Source organism: Belonocnema kinseyi, chromosome 5 (assembly GCF_010883055.1).
Source record: "Belonocnema kinseyi isolate 2016_QV_RU_SX_M_011 chromosome 5, B_treatae_v1, whole genome shotgun sequence".
In the NCBI taxonomy this organism is placed as follows: domain Eukaryota; kingdom Metazoa; phylum Arthropoda; class Insecta; order Hymenoptera; family Cynipidae; genus Belonocnema; species Belonocnema kinseyi.
In genome coordinates, this window is record NC_046661.1 from 116,989,434 (window position 1) to 117,001,620 (window position 12,187).

The window sequence follows — 12,187 nt, forward strand, 5'->3', positions numbered from 1 at the left end:
GTTGTTACAGGTTAGATAACCTGAGGGTTAAGGGGATGAAGGGCATCCGACCACGTGTTCGATGCGAAAAAGTGAGAACAATAAAGAAGGCTATTTCACTCCCTTGAGTCACAGGTGTCACCGGCTTGAATTACTTACTTGCATTCTGAGAAACTTAACTAAAAGTCATCATGATTCTTTTAACATATTTCATTTGTAAGAAAAAAATTCGTATTTCTTGATCAAAAATAACTTTAAATGTATTTTAGGCTACAGTTTTATTATCTTGCAGAAATAAATGCGCGCGCCTTGGCGCGCACGAATCTTCTAGATTAAATAAAAATTTAAATGTGTCGTAAACTACCGAACTGATAAAAAATTGTGCTATAAAATTAAGAAGTAGGCCAATTAATTCCAACACTCAATTATGAACGATAAACTTCCGAAAGATAAATTATTCCCTGAAAAGGCGTAATCAATAAATTAAATAATAGGCGGATAGAGATTACTAATTAATTAGTCAATTAGGGATTGATACTGAGGTCGCAAGTTATAAATTAATAATAATTAGTTATCGCTTTGTCAGTGATTGAAGGATGTTGGCGGGAAGATACCTGTTTATAGTCAATTCTCGATATATCTAGTGAAGAGATCGACGGATCTTTGGATCGTTTAAGACAGTCCTTGAAGTCGGCGCTCTGCGCTAAACTCGCAGCGCTGCAATCTTATCCACGCGCGAGATAGCGCTAATCTTCAGCGGACTTTATACCGACAAGTCTCGCATGCAGCTTCCAGGGTTGATTCTTAATTCTCTGAATGCTTCTCTCTGGTATAAGAAACTTAAACTGAAATTCTCTATATTCAATTTCTTCTATTAAAATTGGTTCAATTAAGTAATTGAAACTTTTAGTTAGTTTTGCATTTAATTTCTCGGAACTAATTATTTTTACGTTCTAAATTTCGCGATATGATACAATTTTCTGTTTGGTTCGTGCAACTCGTCCATTTAGACACGAAATTCTAACTAACAATTAATCTGTGAAGATTGTGGCATCAAATCTTTGTAATCATGTCTTTATAAATAATATAATAATAAAAAGTATTTTGAAATAAATGTTCAATTCTAGTCATTGCAAAATTTATTACTTTACAATAGGTATATATATAATAGGATTTAACCCTATTATATTTTTTTTAAAGGTCTTATCGATTCATGTACTTGTATCTGAGAAAGCATTGCAAAATAGTTCCATAATAAAATTCCTGCGCAGCACCTCTAGCACGTTCGCTCAGAATGGTTTGACCTCTCGCCAGCAGGCGGCGCAGTTTGTATCGAGTCCCCTTTCGAAAATAACACACGGTCGGTTGACGTCATCCTCGGCATGAACGTCGTTGTCGTGGCGCAGCAAAACTCGGACAAAAGTCCTGCTCACAATCCGACCAATACCGACTGACTGTTTTATCTATCACTGACTCAGGCTTGTCTTTCACATTTTTAAAAACAACTCACTGTCACATATTTCAGAAAATGTAATCGAAAATACTTTATAAACTTCTCATAAAAATATATATTTCTGTCGTTCCCTATTACTCAAATGGTTCTTTTATGCTTCGAACGTATTGACAATTCTAAAAATAGAGATTTTTGTAATTAAATATTGTCATGAATAATGCGAAGTACCTTTGCAAATATTTCTTCATCTGGAAGATATATGTGTATTAATTCTGGAGGGGCTATGATACAGCCCTGAATCGGGGGCCCCAGTTTGTTGCCTATCCTCATAAAAGCATTTGGTTTAGTTAGATAGCCCACAGCTCGTTCTTCGTACATGTCGTGTCAAACATTACCTCATCACGCGCTTACTTAGCTACGAAGGCAAGAATCTCGTGATCACCGAACGTCTTTTTCGGGACCCATTACACTACCATCAAAGACAAATTCACCAAAATTTCCCGCAGCGTTCGAAGCTCAATATATTCAACTTAAGGTCATGTGAGGGTTACGACAGCAACAAATTTTCGCCCAACTTACGTTCACACGAAATGCAATATACAGTTGAAAATTGGGTACTTCATCTGGTACTATTTTTTATAATTAAAAAAAGGATTTTTTAAACAATGTTCTTGCTTTTTTTCTAATTATAAAAGATTAAGATTAGGTACGTTCCTTAGTGCTTTTTATGTTGTTTCCCAAATATTAATAAAAAAATTAGTTGATATAATTGGATATGTAAGAGAAAGCTGCATCTGGCTGTGCCAATAAAAATAATTATTAATATTTATTACAAAGGAACTTTTCAATAAATGAGGAAAAAGATCTCATAGTAACTTGTGTCTTTTTTGCCTTTTACAGTAATAGTAAGTTCCGGCTAAATAATAAGTCCCTAACGTATTATTCTGATCTTGGATTTCGAGTTCGTCCTCGATCGTGCTCGAGCTCATCGACAAAGTCATCTTCCGCAATTGAATTTTGTCCGCAAGTCCATTTTCTGATAGAAATTGTTTAAAAATACTTTTTTTGTTGCAAAATAACAGTTCGTACATACTCCAAGCCAAAACTATGTATATTCATATTGTACGAATTTTTACTCAAATTTGGGATTTTGGAACACTCATTTTATTTTTTTCCTTTTTTTTAAATATCCCCCACTCCTTGCAAATCGTGGTGAATCATTATAAAAATAATCGAGCTTGTATGCCTCTTGGTCAATCATGAAATAAGCGCGCGATCACATGCGCACATCCATTGAAACACACATGGCTTTCGCTGTGGCAAACATTACCTCATCGCACGAAACGGAATCTTGTCGGTGCGGTGGCTTCGTGAAGCGCTGACTACTGCTTGCTTGCGTGTTTCGTTGCGAGATTTTCAAACACTGGAAATACTAAAAAATTATTCAACTGAACATTCCAGTTTTTTCCAAGCATTGAAATATTATAAATATTTATTTAAATACTCAGAAAATAAATACTAATCTGTAAATATTTTTGAATTTTAATTATTAATAATATTAGTATTGATAAAAATAATAATATTAACATTTTATTATTAATTCAGGATGGGCTTATAAGAAATTTTTTTTTCAATTCCTTATTCTTTACTGGAACTTTTTGTAAATTTGGAAGATTTTAAAGTAATGAAGTAAAAAAACATTTCTGTGGCGAAATGTTGTCACAGGCTTATACTGCTCAATATGTCGAAGGCATTTTTGGTTAGAGTTGGATTTTTTATTTGATCATTTTGCACGGGGCTCTCCCGGTATATATCATCAGTCGCGGACGCATTTTTATAATGCAATCAAGTGATCTGATGAGAGCAGTCTGCCCAGACATATTGGACAAAGCCTGGTTTTTACCCCATCATTGACGGACTGGGTTGCAGTCAAGTACACGATGGGGGGAAAGTGGGTTCCGAACCACCAGAACCTCAGTAAAGGTACATTGAAAAATTTCTAGAGGTACCGGCTCAGGGATCGAACCCCGGACCTCTGAGGTGAAGTCCGAGTGTCTAACCAACTGAGCCACTGAGGCTTATTATTATTATTATTTTATTATTATTATTATATTTTATTATATATTATTATTAACATTATTATTATTATTATTAGTATGCTGCTTTTCCACAAAACATATTGGCCTCATAACACAAAAGTTGAAAATTAAAAAAATTTTCTTTTTTCTTAAGTAGTGTTTTTTAAATATGCAAGTATAAAGAAAAAAGTCCGAAAGAAACATGATTCCTGTCTAAAAATGCTACAAAAAATTTTCTTTTCCATTGTTCGATATTGCACAGTTTTCTGAGTATTTTCAATAATGTACATTTGTTTCAACATATTTTTCTTTTCTTCGAAAGATTGCATTTTTACCAATGGTGGCAAACAGAGACACACGGAGAAAATGAATAGGGATTTTTTTCTTCCAATTACATTTCCATGGCTATCCTGCTTAAAAATCTCAACAAAAAAATATATATATATATATTAACCTTAATCAACAAGTATCAATATTTACACTTTGGTTACCTCAAATAAATGATCAGGAAATTGAATACATCGTGAATTAAATCATTAGGCAGAAATTTATTCGCACATTTTTGACGTGAATACGAGAACTTAACGCTGGTAATATGGTAATTTATAAGAGTAATTGTGAATATGTATATGAGTGGCGCTTTCGACCCGCTTTATGACTTTTGGGACAGATCACTGGTTCACTGTCAGCGACACTAGACCTTGGCTATTTATAATCTATCTTACATTGCAAATTTGAATTTCGTGCTCGAAAAAGGGCGCGCAATGCAAATCTGCAATTATTAAAAGGGCGCGTAAAGTATCTCGGAAGAAACCTCTAACGGAAAACATTCCTTAATGCGGCTTAATGTGTTTTCGAAAGTGGGTGACCTTCCCGAACTCGTTTCGGCGTGTTCCCGTCGGAATGAAGCGATCAAGAGCTCGTAGTGTGGGGGGATTTCGCGGCAACCCCGGGTTAGCAAGGACGCGGTCATACACCTATGTACACACAGGCCAGTTGTGTTCTCTCGTGCAGTTCTTGACTTTGATTTATGGGCAGTTAAAAGGCGTGCATTCTGCGCCGTAGCTAATCTGTTACGCGGGGCCCCGTGGGTTTCCCGATTCAACAAGTGCCCGCAGTACGATTACATCGGCACAATCATACACAAACACAAAGGACCATCTACAAATTCACGCGCCCATTGTTATTATGACCATCGGAGGCTTTTACGATGTCGTGGCGAATGCAAATTTTCTACCGAAATAGTGTATGTTATCTGCGTTTACGCCCTCAAATTACAAGCTTCGACGTATTCACAGCATTTTTCACTGAACCTGTAACATTCCCAAGCAATTCGAGAAAGTTATTGTTATTACCTGCAATCGGTTACTTTGCGTCGATGTTACGCCCGCCGAACCTAATTAGGTCGTTGCGCAACCCCGGTAATCAGGTTCCAGACTCATTGGGAGTTGAATGACCAATTGGTCGTGGCGCGAAATTCAAATTAAAAATTCTTCTAGAGCGGGTGAAATAAATTTGAATTTGCTACCGTTGGAAACTTACATCCAGGCTTAAGACACAAAGTGTCCTTCCTTTCTACAGAAAGGGAAACCCGATTTCCATTACACGTCACTCAATTCTTTTTCTTCCGTTTTTTCTCCAGAATCCCGAGAATCGTTCTTTCTGTTGGACAGAAACAGAGAGCCACCAAGTGAATCGTATTCCAAGTAGGACGCGCAGCGGATGCGTGTTTACGTCCAACCGCTGTAAAATTATTGGCTCTGTGCCGCCTCTTCTTCGATAAATTCAGTCTGGGAATTCCCTTCGTAAAGGAAAAATTAGCCACATGATAGTTACAAATATTTTTCTCATCTACGGAGGAAAAAACAGACTCATTTTCGAAATTTTTGATTTTTTTGTCTAGAAGATACATTTTTATGGACAAAAATTAACCTACATCCTCTGCTTGAGGTATGAGAGCCTCTTTGTCTAAAAACCAGACGGCCGTGACTGTAAAACATAACCTATAATCTCAATTAAAATCCCTTTTCCACTTGACAACTTAACAATAAATAATATTATAATATTAAAGAATATAAAACATCGGATAAAATAAAAATGATAACTAAAATGATAAATAAAAATGAATTATTTAAAGAATTGGCACATATGATGCCTTAAAAGTAGATTTTTATTGTTCCTTCGTTAAGTTTTTATTGTATTCTCAACCAACGCTCAACAGACTGGATTTTACACGATGGCCATGGCAGAATACTTTTCACGAATCAAATGTCATGTGCCGACCACGTGGGTTAAGAGTCCATGAAGGTATTGGTGATGACATCTAACGACGCTTCGTAGAACTCTTGTCCGACGTGAGGTTCTCATTTGATCTCGCGGAGTCTTTGAATACCCTCGGGGCTCCAACAGGGTGGGGATGGGAAAACGATTATTCACTTACTTTCACCCATGTGGTAGCAATCGCTTCATGCGGGACAAAGTAAAACCACTCCCTGCCTATCGATGTCTGACCTAAAAAATCTACTCCCCTGAAAATCAGTCCCCAGCTTCAATCTTCATATGATACCTTGTTTCTTATACAAAATTAAAATACGGAAAGTTTCTCTTACAAAAATTGATTCATTAAACAATAAGAATAACCTTATTTATTTATTTTTTATTCTTGAAATTAACAATTAGTTTGTATCAATCTTATCATAGCATTTTTATTAGACTTTACTCATTATTTTCGTTATTAATTATTTAGATGAATAAGGATTTTTGTTTATTGCAAAATTTGGAAAATTTATTTTAGTATAAGTACATCGGCTTATTATAATTGTCCCGTATAGCAGCTGATTCAAAGCATGAGTAATACAAACTCCCTCTTGATTTTTTCCTCTATCAAAGTTCTCATTCCAAACGATGACTTCTTCCGACGGGGAAGGGAACCCTGACGTCATTCCTTGGCCACGTTTCTGTCAGCAAGCCGACCCACTGAGTCACGACGCACTAAGGCCTGTGCTGTTCGTTTCCACTATGGTTTCCACTGGAACCGTGAGACAAGGTCCCCGACAGTCGAGAAAGGTGTTCGCATTTAACACGAGGACTTTGCTTCTACAATTACTTTAAAAATACCCGCATCGTTACACATTAATTCTCGAAAATAGTAAAAAATTAGGCTTTCCCCTTTTATCGCAATTTACTTTTTTTTTTAATTCAGAAAATATTACCAAATTAGTTATTTTTTTGAAAAACATGAGCAATATTATTGAAGTCAAATGTGAATAAAAGTATCTAGATTTACAAACTAGGTTCCGCATGACAAAACCGGAGACCAATGTCGCCACCCTTTCCTAGTGATTATCTATTCGTCAAGACTTGAGGCATGACACATTTGTCAAATAGCCTCGCGAATAGATTGATATTTTGTCATGCGGAAAAAAAGATTTTTTTAAATCTCGCATACTGTACCTAAAATCACTCAAGTTATACTCTAAGAATATGTGTTAATGTTGTCTTATTCTTTATGTTCCAGAGTTGTGCAATGATGGGTTTGCAGGCCACGGCAGGAAAACGTAAGCTGGAGGGAGGAGTGGGCTGCATGGAATTTGACATGGATGTGGGGGAGAGCCCCTCAAAGCTTGGTCGAGTCGAAGGAAGCTGGTGGGCGATGGAGGAAGGTTACACGGCGCCCCTTAGTCAAACGACATCGCCCTCGTACTTCGAAATGGAGTCATCGTCGCCCTGCTTGCAGGCGAATCCCTGCCAACCGGCAGCCAGTCCACCACCCCCGGCTCAGCTGCATCATTCGCAGCACTACTACCAACGCGGTCCCGCAAACAATGGCTACAATCAGCTTTCGAGGCCGCAACCTCAGTGGGCTCAGCCCCATCACTACGAACCCCCGACGATAAGACGGGATGAAAACGGCAAGAGTTACCTGGAGCTTGGCTCGTGCTACCGTGCCAACGAGAGATGCTGCGAGGGATCGAGAACCAGCTGGTGTAGAAGAGGGAGAGCCTGCTACCGACAGAGAAGGCTTGCCGTCCTCAACATCTCCATGTGCAAGTTAGCGAGGTATCGCCAATTCCCGGACCCTAGCCTACACCGATCGGTGCTCATCTGCAATACCTTAAGGCATCTAGAGAGGGAAATGGAAAGGGACAGGAGTCCGCCACCTATGGAACCTGTAGTCCCAGCTCCCATGGCCCAACTCCAACCTCCGGAACAAGGCAGGCTAACGCCCTTTCCCCTACCTCCATTCTCTTCCGCAGAGACTGACGCCGACTCCGGCATCGGCGATAGTGACGATAGCCGGTCTATAAATTGGGGAAGCGTACTCTCCCTCTCGAGTCAATCGCCCCTCGACCCCCTTAACAACAACGAGCTCCTCGACGTCGACCTAAGTCCCGATCTAGACCTCGATCTACTGCCAGGATGGAAGCTCACTCCGCTTTCGGCGGACGACATACTCAGGAGTACAAATGTCCATGATCATCAGCTTTCCAACGGCTCTATAGGCGGTGCTGGCTCCACTTGTAATACGAGTAGTAACCACGAGTCGCTCATGTGCGTTGGATCATAGCCCTCGACAATTCTCTCGTCGCTGAGTCACCTCATCGATTTCTACCCCCTGACGCCCCAGGGCAAGTAGGAAAACCCTTAAAACCGTCGTAGACTGTGCGTCGCGACGCAAAGTGGCAAGCGTCCGTGCATTCCATCGCAGACCCAATTTCTGGCGCTTCGCCGTGTGTATTTAATTCTTCGCGTCAATTACACGCCGTCTCGATTTTCTTCCCCTTCCTCGGTTTTTCGCAAACTGTAAAACCCGCCCGGTGAACTAATAGCGCTAAAAAACAACTCGATACTCCGAGTGCTTGATATTCAGTCGAAGTCACCAGGCGTCGGTAGCGCAAAGCATGAATCAAGCTTCCAATGTATAACCCCTATGGCCAGATCCAAGGAGGTCTCGATAATTCTGCTTTTGTTTAGAAAAATATTTGCCAATTTACTCGAAAGTTTCAAAAAAATGCTCTATTGTGCAGTGCTTCCAAGGGATGTGCATGAAGTAACATTTTGTAATTTATTAAGTGAAATTTCGAGACCTCCTTGTGAACGTAAAACGGCAAGTTAGGCGTATGAGCACTTCCTGGCTGACGTTCTCCAGGGTAAGAAAACACGGATGCCGTGTCCGCCACTCGCATGAGTCACAGATACACAAAAATGGTGCTAGGATGTCTGACCTGGTGCTCTTTCTTCTTAATCGACCAGTAGTCTTGTGTTCTTGACGTGAACCTAGTTAGGTGAAGACATTTTTCTGCATCAGAAATAAACCTTGACAAAATAGGCTGTGTGATGGCCTACCAGAGTTCATACCTTTTATTATCTGTTCTGGTAAGCGGAGTTTACGAATACGTTGCTAAATATAGTACCATGGAAAAGAAACTAATGACATTATTACACTAATTCAAATTGTGTATTGTGCACCAATTTATACCACACAATTTATTCACACAAGCTAGAACTGCCTAATTTCGGTAACTGTCACACATAATATTTGTTTTAACAAATGCGGGAAATTTTTTACTCGAGAAGCAATAGAAACAAACCTACCGTAAGTTCTCGGATGTCATACATTTCAAGCAATTTTTGCCAATTTTATAATAATTTATAGTAATTAATCACTTTGTGCTGATACTCGCTATACACATGCATCGAAAATCAAACATTTCCAGCGTGTGTTGCAAACAAGTTTCTATTTAAGGAGTGTATTCGTAAATAAAATGTCAATAATGACTGCAAGGGATATCCTTCTAGACTGACAAACTGATAAAATGAGAGTTTCTAATATTAATCAATTAGGAAAAATCATGATTCGAAAAATGTCTTCTGCGATTAATCTTGACTTAACGAGCATTCACATTGATGCAAATTTTGTACTTCGTTTTATGAGAACTTGAATGAACTTCGTGCAAAGATTGTTGCGCATCACTGATCTCCCGCGATTTAGGAATCGCCTGTGAGCGCAAAAGTCTGTGTGTGGCGGACATTTAGTTAAGTTTATAGTTTCGGGAACACAAGAATTACTGATCGGTCGCCCTAAGAGAGTAGCTATACTTAAAAAAAAAACAATATAAATATGGATAAACAGATCTAAAGCGATAAAAGCTAATCGATGAATGGGCTTGACTGATTACTTAAAAGCAACGTAATTAGATACGATGTAAGTTGGTTTAACGTGTAATTAATGAAACGTAATGCCCTCATCTTCATACACACATCCACAGTACTCAAGAGATATCTGCTGCGCATGTGTAGTACAGTTGATAGGTATACAACTCATGCGCAGTAGGTATTTCAATATAAACATTAAACAAAGACATGCGGAAATGCTAGGTACTTGATGTAAAAAAAATATATGTTACTAAGGCTATAATTATAATGTGAACGAGAAGAGGGTTAAGAACAAAATGTACTCTTTGTTTTCTCTTTCTTCGGACATTCTCAAAATCTTATACGCAAAAAAAAAATTTCAGAACACTTACAAAGGCAACGTTAAAATATGCAATTTTTTTCTTTATTTATTTGCTTTTATTTGAAACGACCAATATTAATTTTAGTAACATGAGAAATGTAAGAAAAAGAGACAAGAGTAAAATCTTTGTATGTATGTGTGTATGATTAAAACCATTGTTGTTTTCTTCCATAAATTGTGCTCGCGTTGAGCGGCGGATTGGCCGAGCGCGCGTTGTAGGTTTTATTCGCGCTTTAGAGGGGAAAAACACAAGAATTTCGTCCATTGCGCACGGCCATCTACCGCCGAACAACCGAAAACTAGAAGGCCACAAACAGATTAAGTAACAAAAAAAAAAAATCTGATTGAGCGTCTCTCACAATGCTCCCTAAACAAATAAAAATCTCTTCTGGCTCGAAATTCGATAGATCTTTGATAAAAGGGTTGTATTTGTTATTATGAAAAATGTCCGCAATTGGATTGATTAAAAAGCGAAATAGAAATAATGCAAAAGGAAATTTGTGTCGCACGTGTACAGATAAGAAGTAGTGGGGACCTAGAGCGCAGGTGCGGTAGACTCGAAATATTGTGCATGCGTGATTCGATTCGTATTTCGAGCTCGGGAGGTTAAATATACGTAGGGGAAAATTCTGTAGAAAAAAAATACCTAGCAATACTCAAAGTGGGAGTGTTGAGAGAGACGCAGTTTGGTCGAAGAGACGAACCTCCACGAAATCGGCACAAAGAAAGAGGTCTCACGAACTATAAATTAAGCTCTTTGTAACATAACGGCGAACGAAGGGAGTGAATTGAGTCTGGTGCAATCGCAGGTATGAGCGAGAGAAGACATAGGATTGTTTAGTGACTGTGAGGAAATCTTGTAAATAGTATAAATAGCACACAAAGCTGCGTCTAAAAGCGATGAGAAATCTAGATATAAAAGAATATACATATAAGATATTATTATATATTATATATAAATATATATATATAAACGAGAAATATATATATATATAAGATTATTATATATTTACCTTGGTAAGTGATACAATGCAGTTGATGAACCTCGTATGATTTTCAGCACCCAAATTGTTTTACTATGTTATTTTTTATGTTTTCAAAAAGTATTTTTTTTTTCATTTTCTAAGTTTTTCCAACTTTTGACACCGTCAGTGCTTTTTATGGGCGTTTTGTAAAATTGATAGATTTTAAATTTCTCACAATATTTCGGAAAATCGAAACTTGAATTTTAGTGAAATTTCTAATGAAACCGATTGGTTTTGCAGTTAAATGAAAGTAAAGGCATTAATTCGATATTTTGATTTGAAAAACCAATGCGGCTTGAAGTTTTTGTGACGGGAGGATGGAAATCAATTGAGAATTGATCAACCGCTGGAAAATGAAAAGGCAAGACAGACATAAACGTTGTACATTGTAAATAGTAGAGAAATTGTGAGGGGGTTGAATCTTTTTTGTAAAAATTAAAATACAATAATGTGAATAAGAAAGGCAAAAATGAAAAGCGCGAATTGAGTGCGATGGCATTTGAGCTGGTCTCGTTGTTGTATGAATGTTTTCTTATGACCGAGTTCTTCACAATCTAAAATTGATTTGAGTTTTGCAACTTGGTCTTTTGAAAGTAGCTTAAAACTGTTTCATAAGTTTTTAAATATATAATAAAAAAAAAAATCTTAAAACAATTTTGAGATTGAGAGTAGCGGTCCTTGTTCAATTTTCGACGACTATCCACTATCTTCGCGGGGCCCTTTCGTAAGAAAAGAAGATTAGAAAACTACAAAAGGCGCGTCTGAAAATCGTTTTTGATCGCTCGTCTTGGATCTTCATTCGCCTCATCGGGATGAAAATCAAGTATTGTAAATTGTATATTATTTAAAGAAATGAAATGAAAAAAAACAAACAATTAATGAATTAAAAACCACAATTACTCTAGTCGCAAGCAGGCAAAGGAGGATCCAATAGAATTAAGCGATCGAGTGACAGTATGCCGTTTCCTTAGCCACGATTGTATCACGTACCACGTTTTACCAAAATACCAACAGCGGAATGATCATTGGAAAAAAGAAAAACCACCAACACATAATATGGACAACAACTATCAAAAACAATAAAGAGTATTATTCTATATATAACGCAAGCATTTTATACTTATTACAAATCCAC

The 12,187-nt window shown here is 37.7% G+C and overlaps 1 protein-coding gene across 1 annotated transcript in view; it reads left to right on the forward strand.

The window, feature by feature from the left end:
- Positions 1–12,156, forward strand: part of LOC117172488 — a 43,154-nt gene extending 30,998 nt beyond the window's left edge. The window contains exon 2 of the mRNA XM_033360477.1: positions 7,028–12,156. Within this exon, the coding sequence (XP_033216368.1) occupies positions 7,028–8,077 (1,050 nt within the window). The 3' untranslated portion in view covers positions 8,078–12,156. The remainder of the gene's footprint in view (positions 1–7,027) is intronic.
- The last annotated feature ends 31 nt before the right edge of the window (positions 12,157–12,187 follow it).